Here is a 20212-nt window from a genome sequence, read left to right as displayed (position 1 = left end):
TTTTTATGCGTAAAGGAGAAAGGCCTCATACTGTCCATTCTGTGAGAGAAAGAACTAATCTAGGGCCGTAATTAGAACATAACTTCCTTTGTTTTGAGAATAAAAAATGTACAAAACTGGTATCGGATATTACATAAAGGAGAAATGCCGAAAACTGTCCATTTTGTGAGAGAAAGTGGGCCAAAGGCCTAAATGATCACCTGAGTATAATGAAAGACAATTTCTAAAACAAGGCAAACTATTGACAAATAAGTTGATGATACAAGATTATCAACAGTCCTGTTTAAAGTAAATCATTTTGCAAATTCTATGGTTGATACAATGACCTTGTTAGCAAATACAATCTACCATTAAGTTGAGTTTTACAAATGTTTATCATACATATTGTTAGATCATTATAATCACACTGAATTATCTATGGATTTTTTCCGTTTGCCTTGATCATGACAAGGAGCACACAGCAGGTGTGACCAGTCAACAGTGGATGCTTACTACTCAGCTAACTTAAGGTAGGTCGCGGGTTTGCTTTTGTCATCAATTTCAGTGCACAATTTTGACGATTCGAGCGATTGTTTTGTGCACATTTGATTATGACGTCAGTTACATCACAAAGGCTACGTTGCATTGCTTCCCGTTTATTTCTTTGAAAATTACTTTAGCAATAGAATCTAGTCCATACGAAGCGTAGAAAGTACATGTTATTTTCCGTAATTGTATTGTTGTAAATGTATGAAACCAGAGCATTATAAGTTTGAATTCTGCTCTGATTATATGTGTAATGTATAAGAACAAACTACTAAAACATAATAAATGCAATGCAAAATGCAAGGAATAATTTATATAGCAAATGATACTACACTGCTAAAGTTCAAAATGAGTCGATGTTAAATTAAAGATATGGAATGCAAAATGATAGTTTCCGTAAATTGCAAAGCCGAAAAACTGATTGATTGATTGTATTTTGTTTAACGTCCCTCTCGAGAATTTTCACTCATATGGAGACGACACCACTTGCTGGTGGAAAGCTGCAAATTTTGTCCTATACTCGGCACTTACAGCCATTGAGCAGTGAGGGATCTTTTTCGTGCCAGCACCCACTGCGACACGGAACCTCGGTTTATACGGTCTCATCCGAAGGACCGGGTCTTCACATCCCACAGTGGGATTCGAACCCGCAACGTAAGGATCAACTCCTTACTTCGCGACTCTAGAACAGACGCTCTAACCACTACGCCACGTGGGCAAAAATTGAAAGGCTGTATGTATGCACGTAATTTGCAACGAAGGGAAGGTGCGTAATATACCATGTTTGCTCATCACAGCTGGAAAAACAAAACAAATTGGTTACTTTTAGGAAAAAATCAACCCTCAACACTAAAAACGGATGAAATTTAATTACATGCATTTTCCTCTTTTTTAAAAAAAAATTATTTTGTATTTGAATCTGATAAAGTCGTTCTCTATATGTAGGCTAGCAAGTAATTGATTTATCATAGTGAAATGCATTAAACAAAATAAATTTATACAAACACCCGGCATATCTGACCTTTATGACACATTTAATATACTATATGTATTACGAAATACAAGTATCAATTTTTTCCTATAACAAAATTAGGCTGTTTGTATATAAGCTGAATGCAAGAATTTAACATTTTGCCGGTGAAAAATTGATAAAGAAAAAAAAAAAACAAGAAAGAACAAATGTTTGAGAATTCGGATTATATACTGAATTGCGATTAATATAAAAAGAACATTGCCCCCCACCCCCCTACTCATAGTGGGGTGTTTTTTTTTCTTTCTTTACCGATTTCGAATGAAGTGATAAAATTCACGTATTATACTTGAAATCTTAATAATGAACTTGAACATCCTAACATTACTTGTATTAATTTATTAATTTCAATGGATGAAGAATGTTTATATCAATATACCGTTCATTCTGACTTCGTTGGCAAAATAGGAATTTTATAATACTAGAGTAGATAAGTTGCTTTTCTTCTTAACACGTTTCTGCAATAAGTGAAATGCTGAATAAAATTAGTGTGCATCCATGTCACCTTTTAGATCTTGTATATTCCAAATATAAAGATACTTATATTAGTCATAATTAATGCCATAAACTGAATATTTTGCCAATACAAAAGCAAACTTTAAAAATATTTAGCAAAAAAACTAGCGAGAAGACATATTGATTTTTTTACCTCAATAGTTTTAATTTTACCACATCTTGATATTTTGAAATTTCTGAGTAATTCGTCTACGTCTTTAAAAAGTTATCTGACCTGTCCTAAAGAAACTCAGTAAAATTGTTTTAAAAACGTCATTTTCCTATATATTTCTATAGTAAAGCGTAAAAATAGTACCGAAAACTATACCGTGTTTACTGTAATACAGCATTAAAACCACGTAGGCAAATTTAATAAAAATTTCAGATAACATGCCACAAATTCTTAGGAACATTATATCAAATTTTCATGATATGTTTTCTCCTAAGAATTTTTATGCAGTAAACCCGCGACCTACCTTAAGCCATTGTCTTGGTTGAACTAATATAACACAACTGGATTTCATGAAGTTTAATGAACTAATTGTCAAAAATAGATGAACATTTAAAAATTCTTTTAAAAAAGTTAGAAAATTAAATTGAAGAATGTCTGATTATTATATAAATAAAAGTCATTGGGGTTTGTAGCAAATTAAATAAATTAATAAAAAGTTGAAAGTTTGACAGGATCTACACAACTATAAGAGAACTAAAGCATTGTTGTTCAGACTGAGCTGGTTCCAGACTTATCCTCTAAATCAACGCCACATTTTTTATTAGAGATGGCCCCATCAGAAGTGTCTAGCTCAATCAGATCTCTCTTTCCCTGCTGCTTCTCATAAACAGACATGCTCTCATCAGTAAAGGCAGCCTGCAGGCAAGATCCTGTTGTATGCAGTGGATGGACTTTATTGTGTCTGGTAACTACCAACCCTTCAAATCTTGGAGTCTGTGATTCCATCAGTGGGTCTGTTGGTGTGATGACTGAAGGTGATAGGTCATGCAGTAATGTAGAGACTGAATCAGCAGAACTCTCCTCTTGCTTGCTGAACTCATTTCCAACAGCACTGAGAATTGGAGGGCCTTCCCTTGCACCAGTTTTCTTGTTTGGTTTCAAGTCAAAATCAACAGGATGAACTTTACTTGATTTCACCAGGTTCGGATCATTTGAGCCAGGAATCGTTGCATGGTCTGCTCTGACAATATCTGGTAGCATTTGGGTCTGGAATGCAGGTTTAGTTGGGCCCATACTCTTTCTAAGGTTCTGTTTCAAATGCTGCTCTGCTTTTTCTTTCCTTGTTTTCTTGCCTGATTTCTTCTCTGTCTTGTCTTTCTTGATAGATTTTCCTGATACAATGGAATCCTTCACTGGTAACAAAGGCTTAAAGTTTGATTTCAGAAGGCGGTTACTATAGTAATCAGGGTTAGGTTTCTGTTCCACCCAATTCTGTACATGAACCTGCATCAGGAAAATTCATTTTTTTTTTTATAAAAAAATGTTGGAAAAGAAAACCTAACAAATTCCTGAAAATGTTGAAGGAATTAAAATCCAGAATAAAATATTTTACCATCTCCTTTTCATCAGGCAATGGAACCTTTTCTTCTGTGAAGTTCTGTAATCAAAAGTTGATAGAATCCTCTTTACTCATTTGTGCTTTCAACATCTCCATGGTCATTTTGTATTTACTTCATATTCTTGCCATATTTTTAATTCTACATTTTATGTTAAGATTTGGTCAAAAATGAAATCATAAAATAAGAATTGCTTTAAAAATTGTTTCCAAAAATTACCTCAGAGTCATCAAACTTGATCTCTGGTCCTTTGCAAAGCATTTCAGAGGAGCACTGCAATAGAAATACAGGATAACCTCACTAATTTGATCACTGAAGAATAATAAAAAAAATTCATAATACTGCATGTAGATGCTGAAATATTTTGTGGAAACATTCTTCATCAAAATTATTGTAAATGTAGAAATTTTGACAATGTGGATATGTTGATGAAATTGATGAATAGCTAATAAATTGTCAGAGTTTCAACTAAATACATGTACCAACAGATGCAAAGTTTGTCAAAGTTTCTACTTGCCAGATTTCTAAAATAAGGGAAATTGTCAAATTTTCAACCACCCAGAACCACATTTACAAAAAATCACTGTTCTCATTACTTGGTAGCAACTCAAAAATCATGAAATATCTCTTTTTCACAATGATTATGTGGAATTTATCTTGACAATACATCAGATTTTGTATGAGAAAATTAAGAAGCTAAATAATATCATTTCCATTGAAAAAAACTAGCTACGTCTTTGCTTATGTAACAGGAGAGGAGAAAAATGCAGCGGACCAGACCGGGATTTGAACCCGGGCCCCCTGAATCTCCAGTCAGGTGCTCTACCAACTGAGCTATCTGGCCACCGGCAATCGAACCCGTCTGACCGCCACATTCCTCCCTCCTTAAAGGTCTTTGGCCCCCGAAGACATTAACCCAGGCTCAACCCTGGCAGGCATCTCACCTGTCACTTCCATGGTATGGCACGGCACCAAATGTAACGGGAGAGGAGAAAAATGCAGCGGACCAGACCGGGATTCGAACCCGGGCCCCCTGAATCTCCAGTCAGGTGCTCTACCAACTGAGCTATCTGGCCACCGGCGATTGAACCCATCTGACTGCCACACTTATTTGTTCGATATAAATGACTGAGTTTTGTTTGTGTCCTTTTTCTTTTTTTTCTTACTACCTTTTTACTATTACCCAAAAAATCAAGCATTTTAAAGTTTAACTTTACAGCATTCAACATCCCTACCTGATCCTCTATCTTTTCCTTTTCTCCTAAAATAAAAAAAATGTAACAAATATCATTTCAGTTTCATTTGCCTTGGAGCTTATATTTAATTTTAACTATAAGTACTGTGAGGGAGCTCTCAAAATTATATCCCATTGCAATTTTAAATGCACATATACATTTTTGAAAAAGTGACCTTGAACTTGCCAAATTAGCCTTGGTTCAAGAAAATGACAAATCCTCACATCCTCTATTTCTCCATTAAAAATTGTCAACCTGACACAAATTTTATATTTTTTTTCTGCAAATAACCTTGAGTATCCTAGCAAAACTTTGGTCAAGGTCATGATTCATCTCTTGGTCATAAGTAATATTTATGCGAAGTATGAACTTACACAACAAACATACATTTTACACTTCTCCTTGCAGTGACCTTGAATTTGCTAAAAGGACCTTGGGCCAAGGTCATGAAACCCCTTTAGGTCATGTCATCTTTGTATTAATGAGATTCCAATGGTTTTTTTTTTCATGATAAGATATTGTTAGGACAAAAATTATACATTTTCCTAAAATTGACCTTGAACTTGACCAAAAGACCTTACATGTAGGCAAGGTCATGGCATCCCTATCAGGTCGTAAGTAAAATTAGTATTTATGTAATAAGTATGAGCTTCAAAAGTCATTTTTATTTGCTTCAGTATATACTTTTAATAACTGCAAATTCCAAGGGGGGGGGGGTCCAGATTTTAATATGGTGCCTCTGGTAAAGATCACAATATACCTTTAGGTCGTATTAATTAATATTTATGTGAATTATGAACTTACACAATGGACACAAGTTTTACTTTTGCTGGGAGTGACCTTAAACTTGACCAAAATACTTTAGGTTGAGGTCATGACACCTTTTCAGGTCATAAGTAAATATGAACCTCCAGTGTTTCTTCATTACAAGATATGACCCCCCCCCCCCAAACCTCATTTACAGGGGTAAATTACAAAGAAATGCATGCTTGAATGAAAGTAATTGAATGGAAGAACATTTCTGACAACTCATTTCCAAGTTAGAAGGCAAGTGAAGTACAAATAAACATTTTTCTTTCAACATTGCCTTGTTCTTTGACAGAACTTGCTTTTGTCATACAAGTTATCATTCCTCTGCAGTACTGAAGAACAGGATTTTCTTTTAAAATGATTCACTTTAAAACAAATGTATTCAAATCTGATCCTCTAAGAACATATAATTCTTAATTTAAACTAACTTGAATCTCCTTTGTTCCTATAATTGTAGCCAAGAAGTTGCAAATATGAAACTGATATGCAAAGCAGTGAAAGTGCATATAACAATTCAATAGGGAATGCTAATTCATGTCACTAGAAAAATTGAGCTAAGTAATACCTACCTTCATCAGATTTGTTGAGACTGAATGTGGAGGCTAATGTAGATTGTGAGCCAAGAAGTCTGAAAAAGAAAGTGTCATATGATGCATAGTACAGATGATATAAAATAATAATGATTGAGATTTCATATCAATCTTGTGTGCTACCATTTATCTTATACAATTTTATAATTGTCTGCATGTAATTCATAACTGATAATACTCACTCTTTTTCATAGGGTTCTTTCCTACAAGAAAAATTTTAAAAAGATGCATTTGAAATCATTATGGGTCTAGATATAAGTCATCTGAGTATCAGACTAGTATGTAAGAACCAATGTTATGATATACTCATAAATGTGTTATGTATCAACTGTACACATTGTATACCCATTCACAGAATTAAGTAGAGGGGCACAAAAAATTCACAGGAAATGAAATTGTGTCCTTTTTTGAATTGTTTTCCAGATACTGCCATTTTTCTTTGATTTGATGTCTGATCCCATTAGATACACTAGATTATGTTAAGTACTTTAGAGTATAAATAATCCAAACTTTAAAACATCTTTATGTGATATGCAAGTTTTTAATGTTGAATATTTTCTCTTCCAAACAAAAATTCTATAATTACGTTCTTCCAGAAATCTATCCTTTAACAAATTTTCTTGCCTGAAGAACATGACGATAATTACACTTTGGTCAGAAGTAATACTGTAAACCAATTATTATATGCAACACTTTTATTCAAGATTTGTGAAATGTTCTACATAAATACACGAGGAAAATGATGGTTCGTGGCGAGAAATTTTTGCGAGTAAAAGAAGGCTGCGAAACTTTAACTTGACTTGTTGTGAATTTGTTGTCGGATGGCATAAAATTCACAACAAGTGAGTTTATTGGTCTATAGAGACGACTATAAAGGGTTAGGAGGTGGATAAAATATACAGGTTGGTTATAGAATATGTCTAGCATAGGGGAATGAAAAGTCGTTGATTAACCAATGCTGGAAAGTAGCAAAATACATCCCCAAAGTGTGCAGAGAATCTTGAGCCATAAATTGCACTTTATTTACACTATGGGATCTATAGCTTTATGGTCAAAGACTAAAATATAAAACCATAACACTACAGTTCTGCAGCTAGAAATTGATTTAAAAAGTGTTAATTAACATGTATGATACATATGGTACAGAACACAAGTATGTACAACATCAGACACATAATATGGTAAAAGGTCGACTGAGTGACTCGGGTGACATAAAAGTCAAAGCTTATATAATAATAATACGAGAGTACTGTAGACAATGTAATTATTACTTTTTTCTGCGTAGGATTAATTTACGCTTTGCATGTGGTCACAAATTTTCCACAGAAATTTGTCACGTACAGTATACTTATAGTGCATTGAAGACATTCATTTATGGAATGTTTTTAAGTTTTGTGTGAGTCATTGGAGTGTAAATCACACAGACTTGTCACGTAGGTATATTTCATAAAACTCACTAGCGCTTCATGAAAAATATGCCTACTTGCAAGTCTGTGTGATTTACACACCAATAATTCACACTAAGCTTAAAAACCTTCCTTATATTTACATTTTACATGTTCAAAAGTACCAAAAATATATTCAATGTTTGAATTATTCGCTGCCCTATATCGTGACATTTTTATTAACGTCTCTGTAGCTCATTGTGACGTCACTTTAGCACGAGTTTCTCTGTGCATATTTCTACGTGTGAGTATACACAAAAATGACTTTCAAATCAATTTCACAGTTGGCTTATTAGAAAAACACAGCAAATGTAAATATTGGCAATTCAAATCTGCTAAATTTTCTAACTGCGGATTGAAAAGAAAATTGTGACTGTGGAATTATGATCCCATGGAAAAAAAAGTACATTTACAGTAATTTGCTCTTGATTTAAGACTTGCATGCACATGACATAACTTGTTAAAATCTACAAAATATTCTATGATTTTGAATCAAAAACAATTTAACATATTAATGTACCTTTTCTTGACTTTATATCTCACTACTGCCAAAACAATAATGGTCACGATTGCCACGACCACCAGAACAGCAATCAGAGCTATCATCCAGGGCAGGAGCTCACAGTTTGGCTGATCCTGGGGACATGCACACCGGTAGTGGTTGATTTCATTATAACAGATGAGGGGTGCCATACAGGGATCACTAAGACATTCATTTATATCCTCAGTACAGTGTTTCCCTTGATAACCTCGGGGACATTCACATCTGTAGTAGGCATCAAAACTGTGTGTTCTATGGGTGTCATTGCAAGGATAGACACCTGTGGCTGGAAATAAAAGAGAACTCATGGCTAATTGTTTTTAAATGTGCATTAAACTGGACAAGTTTCTGGCAGTGTATTTTTCTACTTAAGGATGTAGTAGCTGTACACAAACAAAATGTGTACTTAAAATTCTTAAATGATTTACCATAGCATTTTCCACCATTATGACAAGGAGATTCCATCAGACCAAATTTGATGGTAATTGGCTGAGAAGTTCCATTTCCACTGTCCATGAAATAGAGGTTTGCAGAAAAATTTCCAAACTGGTTCAAAGGTTGTGAAAACTTGATTGAGTAACTCAGCCATGATAGTTTATCAGTAGGATGTGGCAGATTTTGAGTAAAATTGCGGATACAAGGCTGATTATTCTGGGAAGAAAAAAAATGGATGTTCCTTTTAATTGAAGTATTATGAACAAAGAAGGAATGAAATGAGAGACAGATCTGTGAACAGAATATTTGACAAAATGATGAGATTATCGTGCATTTAACATTTGAATTTAGTTATGTTAAACCAAACCTCATTAAAAGAACAATCTCCTAAGACTGATGGTATTCTCCTAGCTTCATCAGATAGAGTTAAGTTTGCTGTAGAAGACCCAGATAATTCTAAATGCAGTGAGTCTGCCAATTCCACATCATATGCTCCAAGTAAAGCAGTCCAGGATTCATCCCACAGCTCCACATTAAAGTCATTCTTAGCCTCCAGCAAAATCTGAAATTAAGTTACATATTATGAAGTGATTAGGAATTTCTGAAACTTGACAATTTTGACCCAAGTACATACATGTACATGTACAAGAAGTGAAAGGAAAAAAGGGCCCATGAGCCAGTATACATACGTAAATCCCAGCTCCATTTGACATGTATATTGATAAAATAAACCTTGGATCCTAAGAAACCCCAAACGCCAAGAGTAAAAATTTTCATTTGAAATGCATACTTCAATGCTAGAAATATCAAAACCTTGTTGTTCTTGATGAAGTTTATCTATACTTAGGTAAAAATTTGAACCTTTTTAATAAAATCTCTACCTCATCCAAGGGCAATGTATGACTTAATTAAAATATATCTATGATACATGAAGATACTTGCTTATCAAAATTCCAATTACATTCATCCTCAGAGAAGATTTTTGTACATTTTTGATGATGGATTTCAAAGTACAGTCAAGCCTCATTATCTTGAACTCGATGGGACTGAGAAAAAACTTCGAGATATCCAAGGGTTTGAGATATTGAGGGTAGAATACTAAAGAAATGTGTGGTTAGGACTTCCCAATCACTAAAACAAATCCATGGTATTCGAGATATCTGTTTCAAGACCGAAGTTCAACTGTATATGCTAAATTTTCACCCATTTATTGACCCAATCCTGATCTCTGAAGCATGATTTGAACAACTTTAATTAACAAGTTACAAGAGGATAGCTGCACTTTGATTAAACTAAGTGTAATTTTTTGACCCTGGAAAGATGATTTTGAAGATGTATTTATGTAAAAATTTTAACCCTATCAGAACCACTTCATGATTTGAACAAATTTTGAATCGAGTCAAAAATGCCTTGTGGTAAGTTTAGTTGGGATGGCTTATTGGTTCAGGGGAAAAGGTAAAAAATATGAAAATTTACTGTTGATGCGGTCGTCATTTGATCATAAAACTTAACCACTAATTAAGGTGAGCAGTAAACATTTTTTTTCCTGCTTTTAAATTGACTAAGGAATAGAATTTGCATTTCAGCCAAGTTTATATTCAACATGTATAATGGAAGTTGAACAGCAAAAGCTTACAGTTAGGGGCTCTGTTGGATCATCATGCAGTATGGACTGTCCGTTATGGATGAGGAAGATGAATGGAGGATCGTTGACAGCCTGGATGTTGATTCTGATGGTGTCTGTGCTGTTGGCAGGAGGAATATCAGGGTCTCTTTGTTTCTCATACATCAAAATATTAATGTCCTCCACTCCAAAACAATCCTGACATGGAGTGTACACCAACCTGTAAAACAATGTAAACTAAATAAATATGAAAACTAAACTTTTTTTTAATTTAAAATCTTATTTACCTTCTGATCATGAATAACATTCTTTTTTGCATGAAAGAAATCCAACGTTGTCAGAGAATATCTTGTTCAAGTGCATATCTGATATGCAGAAAACAAAATACATATCACTGAGACAAAGGCCATCTCAAAGGGCCAAGCATTTAGTAATAAATGACTACCAAAGTTATGTAGCTAACACTAATCACTCCTCATAGAATCTGTCTTAACAATATTTGACTTGGTTCAACTACTGCACTTTCATGATTCAAAATACTGAATTAGTAAAGTCTGAGCCAAACTGAATAATGGAAGAAGTAATATATTCCAGACAAGAACTACTTTGACCTTACCATAAAAAAATAACATCAATGCATCCCTTACAAAGACACTCATATGATAAAATATGAAACAGATTTGGCCAAGGGACAAGAATTTTACAGAAACTTGTTTGGACTTTGATCTTTGACCCTAGAAACACAGACCAAGGTCACTTACAAATGTGAGCTAAACTGCTAAACTGATCTAAGGTCAGAAATTAAATATTCCAGATTTTACATCAAGAACTGATTCAACTTTGAACTCTGACCCTAGAAATCTCAGTCAAGGTCACTGCACACCTTTCATGTAAAGGCATTTTCATAGAAGTACTGTAAATCACTTATTATTTGCAGGATCTTTATTTTCGAGTAATTGCGCTCAAGAAAATTTCATTCTCGCGTATATTAGCTTTCCTTAAGATTATAAACGCAATAACCACAATTTTTTTGTGAAAATTTTATCATGTTTAATAGAGTTGATGAATATCTCATGAAAATAAGGGGTCAAGAAAATTTTGTGATCTACAGTATTAGCCAGATGGGGCCAAAGGGAGAGAGAATATGTTTTTAACAAGGATTTTAGAAAAAGGATTCTGTTATGACCTTGACCCTTAACATAGAAACTCAGACCAAGGTAGCTGCACACCATTTTCTCTAAAGCATTCTGTGGGTTAAGTATAAGCCAGAGTGGTCCAAATATAGAAAAAAATGTGCTCGGGACAAGGATTTTATAGATATCTATTTTGATTTTGAACAAGAAATGGTGATTGAGGTATTGCACATTCTTTACTCATGAGTGCTTGGCACTCTGTGGGTGGAGTTTGAGAGAGGTCAAGGGAGAAGTTAAAATACACTATAGACAAGTAATTTCAGAACAAGCAGATAGACAGACTGTTCACAGTAGGGTGCAGGTGGAACTGGGCCACAATTATCTATACATTTATGTAATCAAAACTTACATTCCCTCGGGAGACAAAGTAACTTCACCCAGGTTGTAGGATTTGTCTTCAAGTTTGAACTTAATGGTATCATCTTCTTCATCTGTTGCTTCTAGCTGGTATTTTACTATCCCTAAAAGTTGAAAACAAACCAAATCACAATCAATTCTAAATGAACTCACTACAAATGAATTTTGCATCAATTCTACAAACCAATTACTTTTGTGCTGAAATAGTTTTATGCTTACCAGAGTCCTCCAGAATATTGACCTCTTTCAGACTGGTCAGTCTAGGTGGGGAGTTATAAATGGATGCTGCTGTATCTGCCAGTATGAACATGGATTCTCTACTGAAGTACGCTGGATGGACAGACCTCCTCTGTCGTGGTTCAGTGGGTTTGGACTCAATGTTGTATGTACTGCATACCTATAGTTATAGTATATTAGGTAAACCAAAAAGTATATCATCTCCACATTTCATACATAGTTAAAATCAGATGCAATAGCTTAATTACTACATTGTATACCAACTTAACCTTTAAACTGGTAAATGTATTCAAGGGACAAGTTTTTGTCTCAATTCTTCTGTTTTAATGAGCCAGTAACAGTGGACTGTTCACATTAATCAAAATGTCTTTTTTTTTGTAAATGTACATGCAGTGCAATCTAGCAGAAAATTATCAACTTTCCTCCTTTTTTAAACTTTACTGTTAATAAATAACTGCAAAAGAGAGTATACCTTAACAGTCATTGTTTGTGTGTTTGGATCATACACCTCTTGTTCCTCTGCAGTAAGATGAGTGCACGTCTTACTGCTAATCTCCCAGTACTGCATATCTAGATTTATACAGACAAATGCATTCATTACCTATATTTCTTATATTACAGATTTCTCCCAGGAATTTTACACATGCATAATTAAATAACTATTCTGTGAAATTTATGAAAACTGACTTGAGTTCCAGTGCACTAGAGTAGTCCTGTTTCCTGTCGTCACTTTTCCTACACTATCAGGATAAGACATGGTAAGAGGGCCAGGTAGTTCAATGTTTCCCAGTGGAACCAAGGAGAAAGAGAAACCATGGCCATAAAACCTTAAAATGAAAAAAAATATATGAATAATCATGTCATTTACAAAAACCAAGCCATCAGAAAAAAAAAATTAAAACATCAATGTCTGGGAGTTTTTGCCAAACCTCTTATACAGAAGCCTCTGAACCATGTCGTTAGATGTTGCTGGGTCTTGTATGTAAGGTACAAAGTTAGTGGAGGCATCAGAACTATATGTAGTCTCCAGATCTTTCTGTGTTAGCTTTGTAACAATTATTGACTGTCCATCTGCTAAACCTATATACATATACATGAATATATAGGCATATATGTGTGTATATGTACTGTAATATACATTAATCTACCACTTAGAGTGAGATTTACCTTACTGTGTATTAACTTACCATTTGGAGTTGAGATGTCAAGGTCATTTGTAGATCTCTTTCTGGCAGAGAGTGAGAGCTTCTCTTTGATGGCTGTACCATTAGTGGAGGTGGCAATCACAGATTCACTGTTGGTGATCACTACAACTCCAAGACTCTTGTTGGTACACAACATGGCTTCATTGCACAGTCGCATGGTGACAAACATCTGTTTGCCTACTGGCATCTTGAATCCATCACTTTTTGAAGTAGATGAATTATCATGCAAAGGATTTAGCTCAGACAATTTTCTCACTTCTTTGCCATTTATCCACAATGATCCACTTCTGATGCTTGCAGACCCAGACATGTTGTAGCCAACCCAAGTACATGGAACTATATCATCTGTGTTCTCTTCAGATCCAACACAAAGATCTGAAATGCCAGACTGAGTGTTAACTGCAAAATCATTATCTTACAAACATGATGAAGTACAGTCAAACCTCGTTATCTCGGACTTGATGGGACCAAGAAAAAGCTTCAAGATATTCAAGGATTAGAGATATCAAGGGTAAAATACTTATTAAGGAATAAAAGGTTGGGACTCCCAAATCACCTCGACATATCCATGGTGTTCGAGATATCAGTGTTCAAAATACCGAAGTTGTATGTTGGGAGCAACATTGTAATTGTTGAACAATGCAGGGTGTACCATGCTTACCATATCTATTGACAGATGGATCATCTGACTTTGTGAAAGTGAAGCCCACTGTTGTGGGATCATGTTGTTGCATGGATTCTTTTGGGAAAACCTCCTCAACAAAGGGCATTGTTCCAGGTATAGTGGTGTTCACTGAATCCACTTCTGGTGGTATTAACTTCACAACAACTCCTATTAATTTTCAAATATTCATTTTAAGCACCTTCATTTATAAAGTACAGCATGCACCATTATTTATAAAGTACAGCATAATCCCTCCTTCTCAATAAAAAAGAACAAGATGTGTTTGTGAAACACTGATGCCCCCGTATGGCAGCTTATGGCAAAGGTTAAAGTAAAGTTTCTCAAATGCAAGTCAAAATCCAGGCCAAAAGATGAAAAATGTTGGTACCCAAAGAAAGGTCTTGTCTCGAGGAATATACCTAGGAAATTTGAAAGCCCTAGCTGCAACTGTTCAAAAGTTATGGCGAAGGTAAAGTTTTTTAATAGTAAATAAAATGTCAAGGTCAAAGTGGTTGGTATCCAAAGGAAGTTCTTGTCACAAGGATTACATATGTGAAGTATGAAAGCCCTAGCATCAACCATTCCAAAGTTATGGCCAAGGTTAAAGTTTTTCAAAAGTAGGTCAAACTCCAATGTCAAGGTCAAAGGGTCAAAGTGGTTGGTATCCAAAGGAAGGTGATGTCACAAGAATTACATATGTGAAGTATGAAAGCCCTATCATCAACGATTCAAAAGTTATAGCCAAGGTTAAAGTTTTTCAAAGGTAGGTCAAACTCCTAGGTCAAGATCAAAGGGTCAAAGAGGTTGATATCCAGAGGAAGGTCTTGTCATAAGGCATACCCATGTGAAGTTTGAAACCCCAAGCACCAACTGTTCAAAAGTTATGGCCAAAGTTATAGTTTTTCAAAAGTAGGTCAAATTCCAAGGTCAAGGTCAAAAGGTCAAAGTTGTTGGTATCCAAAGGAAGGCCTTGCCACAAAGAATACACTTGTGAAGTTTGAAACCCCAAGCACCAACTGTTCAGAAGTTATGGCCAAGGTTAAAGTCTCATAAAATTTTGTTAAAGTGGGTCAAACTCCAAGGTCAAGGTCAAAAGGTCAAATATGATGGTACCCAAAGGAAGGTCTTGTCACAAGGAATACACATGTAAAATATGACAGTCATAGCTCTAACCAATCAAAAGTTATGGGCAAGGTTAAAGTTGACAACAGACAGACAGGACAAAAACAATATACCCCTGGGATCTTTTGATCTGGGGGCATAATAATTATTGAATTATCAAGAGGCCAAAGGGCCACTATGTTCACCTGAGTTACTATGGCCCTTCTGTTCTTCATTTGCAGATTTATTTTTTTCTTATACGTTTCCCTGTAAACTTTTGATCACATATTGTGGCCCAACCTATCCCTTGGGGTCCTAATTTTAGCAACTTAAATCTTAACTACCTGAAGATTCTTTCATTTCAATATGAGTAATCATGTATTTGCTGTTCTTGAGAAGAAGATTTTCAAAAGATTTTTTGCTATATAGTCCTATGTAAAAATTTGACCACCCATTGTGACCCCCCTTCCCCCATGGGCTCATGAATTGAATAAACCTAAATCTACACTAACTGAGGATTCTTCCATGTTAATATGACTTATCATGGTTTGGCCATTCTTGAGAAGATTTTTCCTGTGTATTCCTATGGAAAACTTTGATCACCAATTGTGGCCCCATCCTTTCCCCGAGGGTTCTTGTTTTAATAATACTGATTTGTCAAATCATGTTGAAAGTTAAAACTAGTGTATTTAATACTTAATAACATTTTTCAATGAAAAAAAAATTTAGTTCCTTAATTACAGTAAAACTCAGTTATAGTGAAGTCCAGGGGACCTGTGAAATTACTTCACTATATCCATAATTCGTTATATCCTTATAAGGAATTCATTAAATTTATATAGCTGGGGATCCAAGAAAACTTCATTATATCCGTGAATTGGCAATATCCGTGTTCGTACTAAACGAGTTTTACTGTATATCAGTATTTGCACTAAATTTTCAGGTTTTAGAAAAACACACACTTTGATCAAAGTAAATAGCAGGTAAAAACAAGATGTGTTTGTGAAACACTGATGCCCCTGTATGGCAGCTTATGGCGAAGGTTAAAGTTTCTCAAATGCAAGTCAAAATCCAGGCCAAAAGATAAAAAATGTTGATACCCAAAGAAAGATCTTGTCTCGAGGAATACACCTGTGGAATTTGAAAGACCTAGATACAACTGTTCAAAAGTTATGGCGAAGGTTAATGTTTTTTAAATAAAAGTCAAACGTCAAGGTAAAGGTCAAAGTGGTTGGTATCCAAAGGAAGATCTTGTCACAAGGATTACATATGTGAAGTATGAAAGCCCTAGCACCAACCATTCAAAAGTTATGGCCAAGGTTAAAGTTTTTCAAAAGTAGGTCAAACTCCTAGGTCAAGGTCAAAGAGGTTGATATCCAGAGGAAGGTCTTGTCACAAGGAATATACATGTGAAGTTTAAAACCCTAAGCACCAACTGTTCAAAAGTTATGGTCAAGGTTAAAGTTTTTCAAAAGTAGGTCAAAGTCCAAGGTCAAGGTCAAAAGGTCAAAGTTGTTGGTATCCAAAGGAAGGCCTTGTCACAAGGAATACACATGTGAAGTTTGAAACCCCAAGCACCAACTGTTCAGAAGTTATGGCCAAGGTTAAAGTCTCATAAAATTTTGCAAAAGTGGGTCAAACTCCAAGGTCAAGGTCAAAAGGTCAAATATGATGGTACCAAAAGAAAGGTCTTGTCACAAGGAATACACATGGGAAATATGAAAGTCATAGCTCCAACCAATCAAAAGTTATGGGCAAGGTTAAAGTTGACGACAGACAAACAGACAAACAGACAGACAGGACAAAAACAATATACCCCCGGGATCTTTCGATCCGGGGGCATAAAAATTAAATCAGTTTACCTTTTGTGTCTGTGTAGACCGTGGTATGACCAGCCCCATTAGTACAAGTAATGGTGGCGTAGTAGGTCTGGTCATGCTCTAATATTCCTGCTAGCTGGTCATTGATTCCTACAACATTCTGCCCTGTAGATGTGAAGTTCTGGATATCTGTAGATCCTGGAGTTGTTCCTATAGCCCAGGTGTATTCCTAGTAAGATGAAAGAGAAACATTTCTTAACATCTTTTCAAACTGACACATATAATGTCCTCTATATAAATAGATACATTTCATAAGAATAAGCTGTGTTTTAAGATGGTATTACAAGTAAGATTTTCCTACAGAATAGCTGATTTCAATTAATATTTAAAATATTACTAACCACAATACCACTTTCTTCATCATCACATTTCCAGATACATTTGATTGTGTCATTTGATTTCTGGTATTTAACAGGAGTACTCTCCCCTTGTCCAACATCAAAATAAAAATCTCCTTCCATGATATCCAGATCAAATTCTGGGACTGTATCATCCACATAAAATCCACTGGAGGAACTTTCTGCAGTGGCACCAGATCCTGTCACACCATGTACTGCAAAGGAAAAAAAATCTTTGTTTGGAATTGAGAGAAGTGCATGCTTAAAAGAACTGTAAAAGCAATAATTGATTCTGAATACAAAACTTGAACCTCTCTAATAGAACATACCCTTTACGAGAGTTAAATAGTATGATCATTACATGTACATACACGCATTGTTGAAAGATTGATGTTGAATTCATGGATACAATTCTTTCCTGCCTTGTTCAGCCAGAGTTACAATCTGACATAATTACCCTACAGTTTTTAACAATACCTGTCATATAGTAAGTGATAATCTCCTCTGATGGATGTCCAGTCTCATTATAGATTGTTCTTTTAGAGGGTAAGCTTATATTGGTCAGGGTAAAGATCTTCTGAACTGTCACTGTGGCATTACAGTTGGAATCACAGCCATAATGGGAACATTCTCCATAACAGGGAATACAGGGGTGATCAATCTACAAAAAAAAACCACCTTTATTTACAAAAAAAAAAACAAAACAGAATCTCACTTCACAATAGTTTTATAATACATGTATGTAGCAAAACACTTTCTTGGAGATTAAAGCCACTCAGTGATTCAATTCAATTAAGTTATACCGGTGTGAAATCCACTGCATCTGTTGATAATGGAGATGTTCCAACTCCAGCTTCATACAACATGATAGGATTGCTATAACTGATGAACTGAGGACCAGATCTACACAAGGTTCCTACAGCGGGGGGCATCTCTAGACCAGACAGAGAAGCTTTGGCTGACCAAACACTGAATCTGTCCTCATGTGGTGGAATCTCATTGTGTCTCTTGAAGACATGGAAAAATAACAAGGCATTGGTGGACAACTGTGGAACATCACAGATTTCATTGATAAAGTCTTCCTCCACATACACCATCATGCACCATTTTGTCTGTAATACCCAAGGAAAATATGATGACAAAGTGCATAAATAACCAGTATTTCAAAAGCTTAGTACAGTCACTGGTGTAAAATTCTTTACATTATCATCAGCTAATACAAAGAATAATAAACAATATTGATCTGAAGCAAATAGTTGACAAGATCAGTACTCACTGATGTAGAATCCTCATTTTTCACAGCAAATTCAATTTCGTAATCATAATAGTTGTCACTTGGATTCACTTTTATTTCTGACGCTAGTTTGCCCATTCTCCTCGAGTTATTAAAGTAACGACACCATGACACAACAAATGCGCTTTTGTTGCTATGTGTATCAGCTGCAATAAAACATAGCACTAACTATTATTGTAAAATCTCTTATTTTCTTAGGGTTAAATTTTCATGGTTTGAGGAAAAATTATTGGTAAGAGGGGATTTGATTTTGTGGTTATAGGAGAGACATTATGTAGCAGTATGAATTTACTTTTCAGATTTCATGGAAGATATGAATTTGTGGGTCTCTTTATACCATGAAAACACAAAAATTAACCCCCAAGAAAATTCATAATTTCACAGTATTACAAGCTTAGTCCTGATCTATTGTTGTATAAATGTTCTAACAGAAAATATACTGAAATAAATTAATATTTTGTTTTACCAGAGTAGATTTGTATTCCACACGAGTCATAAGCCACACTTTGGATTGTCTCTGGTTTATCAATAACACTGGAGCCCTGTTCATCCACCACATCATATGGCGGATAGGTTCTGTTGTCTGGGGCCTGTGTAGTGGTGGTGCTTGTGGTGAAAGTCTCATTCAGGAAGTAGCCTTTATTTAGAAGATAATCTGGACAGTCACACCCACCACAAGTCTGAATACAGAAAATTACCCACAGATATTACTCAAATAACTTTGAAAGAAAATTATAGCTAGTATCATTTTTTATGTTCATGTGAGTTAAGGTATAAAATATTTCAATTACAGGTGGAATAGGATTAGTGAAGCAGCAGACACAGTTCTCAAACTCTTTCTCTTCTTCATATTTGTATGTTGCTAGGCCCTTTTTAGGTCCATCCCAGAATAAAACCTCTGTCACTGCCTCTCCACTCCTGTCAGCTGCTTTTATTCTCAGCTGTTCACAGTAAACAAAAAATTACTTGATAAACAGAATAAACTTGGTGAAATTTCTTGTAAATCTGATGAAAAATATCAACAACATATAGAAGTCTTCTGGAAAATGAATGCAGTTTGCTGAAAGCCTTCATTTCTCAAGATTTAAACCTGTCTCATTCATGATAAGAGGTTTTTTTAATACTTCAAATTTCTTTAAAAATTTGTACTTTTTAAATTTCTACTCTAGACTATTTTTTTTACCTTATATATCCCCCCTTTAAACAGTTCTGCCTTTCTGTACAGAGCACCTGCTCCCATAATATCATGGTTTGTTGCATCCTTAGTCAATACAAGTTTCACATCAACAATGTCTTCCACTGCAGCTGGCATTACATATTTGTTATCATATTTGACTTTCCAGAATTCACCCTCTGGGTCCAACATTCCAAGTCTGTTAAGGGTCTTCCACTGAGGATCTTTCATGGAAATTTTCTGATTTGGACATGAATCAGATTGGTGAGTTGGATTTGGAAAATGTAAAAATGTGCCTAAAATAAGAAAACAAACACTTTGGAGTGTCATAAAATCCTTCCAGTGTGATATTCAACACAATTCTTATAAAGAAAAAATTCATAAAAATATTACTTGATACAGAAATCAACATATGCATGTACAGTACAAAATTTTTTGACTTAACTTTTATTATTTCTGAAGGTTTATTA

The 20212-nt window shown here is 34.9% G+C and overlaps 1 protein-coding gene and 1 non-coding gene across 2 annotated transcripts in view; both read right to left on the bottom strand.

The window, feature by feature from the left end:
• Positions 1–2661: 2661 nt before the first annotated feature.
• LOC133181623 (uncharacterized) overlaps positions 2662–20212 on the bottom strand; it is a 136382-nt gene continuing 118831 nt past the window's right edge. The window contains exons 186-210 of the mRNA XM_061316171.1: positions 19752–20038; positions 19360–19509; positions 19035–19248; positions 18551–18714; positions 18078–18386; positions 17752–17935; positions 17278–17489; positions 16919–17105; positions 13953–14123; positions 13274–13666; positions 13016–13166; positions 12774–12913; positions 12559–12656; positions 12069–12246; positions 11842–11953; positions 10312–10519; positions 9043–9237; positions 8669–8891; positions 8220–8526; positions 6437–6457; positions 6234–6292; positions 4855–4880; positions 3839–3892; positions 3616–3660; positions 2662–3506 (exon numbers count right to left, since the gene is read on the bottom strand). Of these exons, the coding sequence (XP_061172155.1) occupies positions 2772–3506; positions 3616–3660; positions 3839–3892; positions 4855–4880; positions 6234–6292; positions 6437–6457; positions 8220–8526; positions 8669–8891; positions 9043–9237; positions 10312–10519; positions 11842–11953; positions 12069–12246; positions 12559–12656; positions 12774–12913; positions 13016–13166; positions 13274–13666; positions 13953–14123; positions 16919–17105; positions 17278–17489; positions 17752–17935; positions 18078–18386; positions 18551–18714; positions 19035–19248; positions 19360–19509; positions 19752–20038 (4823 nt within the window). The 3' untranslated portion in view covers positions 2662–2771. The remainder of the gene's footprint in view (positions 3507–3615; positions 3661–3838; positions 3893–4854; positions 4881–6233; positions 6293–6436; positions 6458–8219; positions 8527–8668; positions 8892–9042; positions 9238–10311; positions 10520–11841; positions 11954–12068; positions 12247–12558; positions 12657–12773; positions 12914–13015; positions 13167–13273; positions 13667–13952; positions 14124–16918; positions 17106–17277; positions 17490–17751; positions 17936–18077; positions 18387–18550; positions 18715–19034; positions 19249–19359; positions 19510–19751; positions 20039–20212) is intronic.
• Trnas-gga (transfer RNA serine (anticodon GGA)) lies at positions 4623–4695 on the bottom strand. Its single transcript has one exon. It is a non-coding gene; the product is annotated as a tRNA-Ser (tRNA).

The sequence above is a fragment of the Saccostrea echinata genome, unplaced genomic scaffold (genome assembly GCF_033153115.1).
Source record: "Saccostrea echinata isolate AGI-Se365-2 ecotype Australia unplaced genomic scaffold, CSIRO_AGI_Sech_v1 ptg000009l, whole genome shotgun sequence".
Lineage (NCBI taxonomy): Eukaryota > Metazoa > Mollusca > Bivalvia > Ostreida > Ostreidae > Saccostrea > Saccostrea echinata.
Note: the sequence above shows the minus strand (reverse complement) of the source record. Positions and strands in the feature narration are given on the sequence as shown.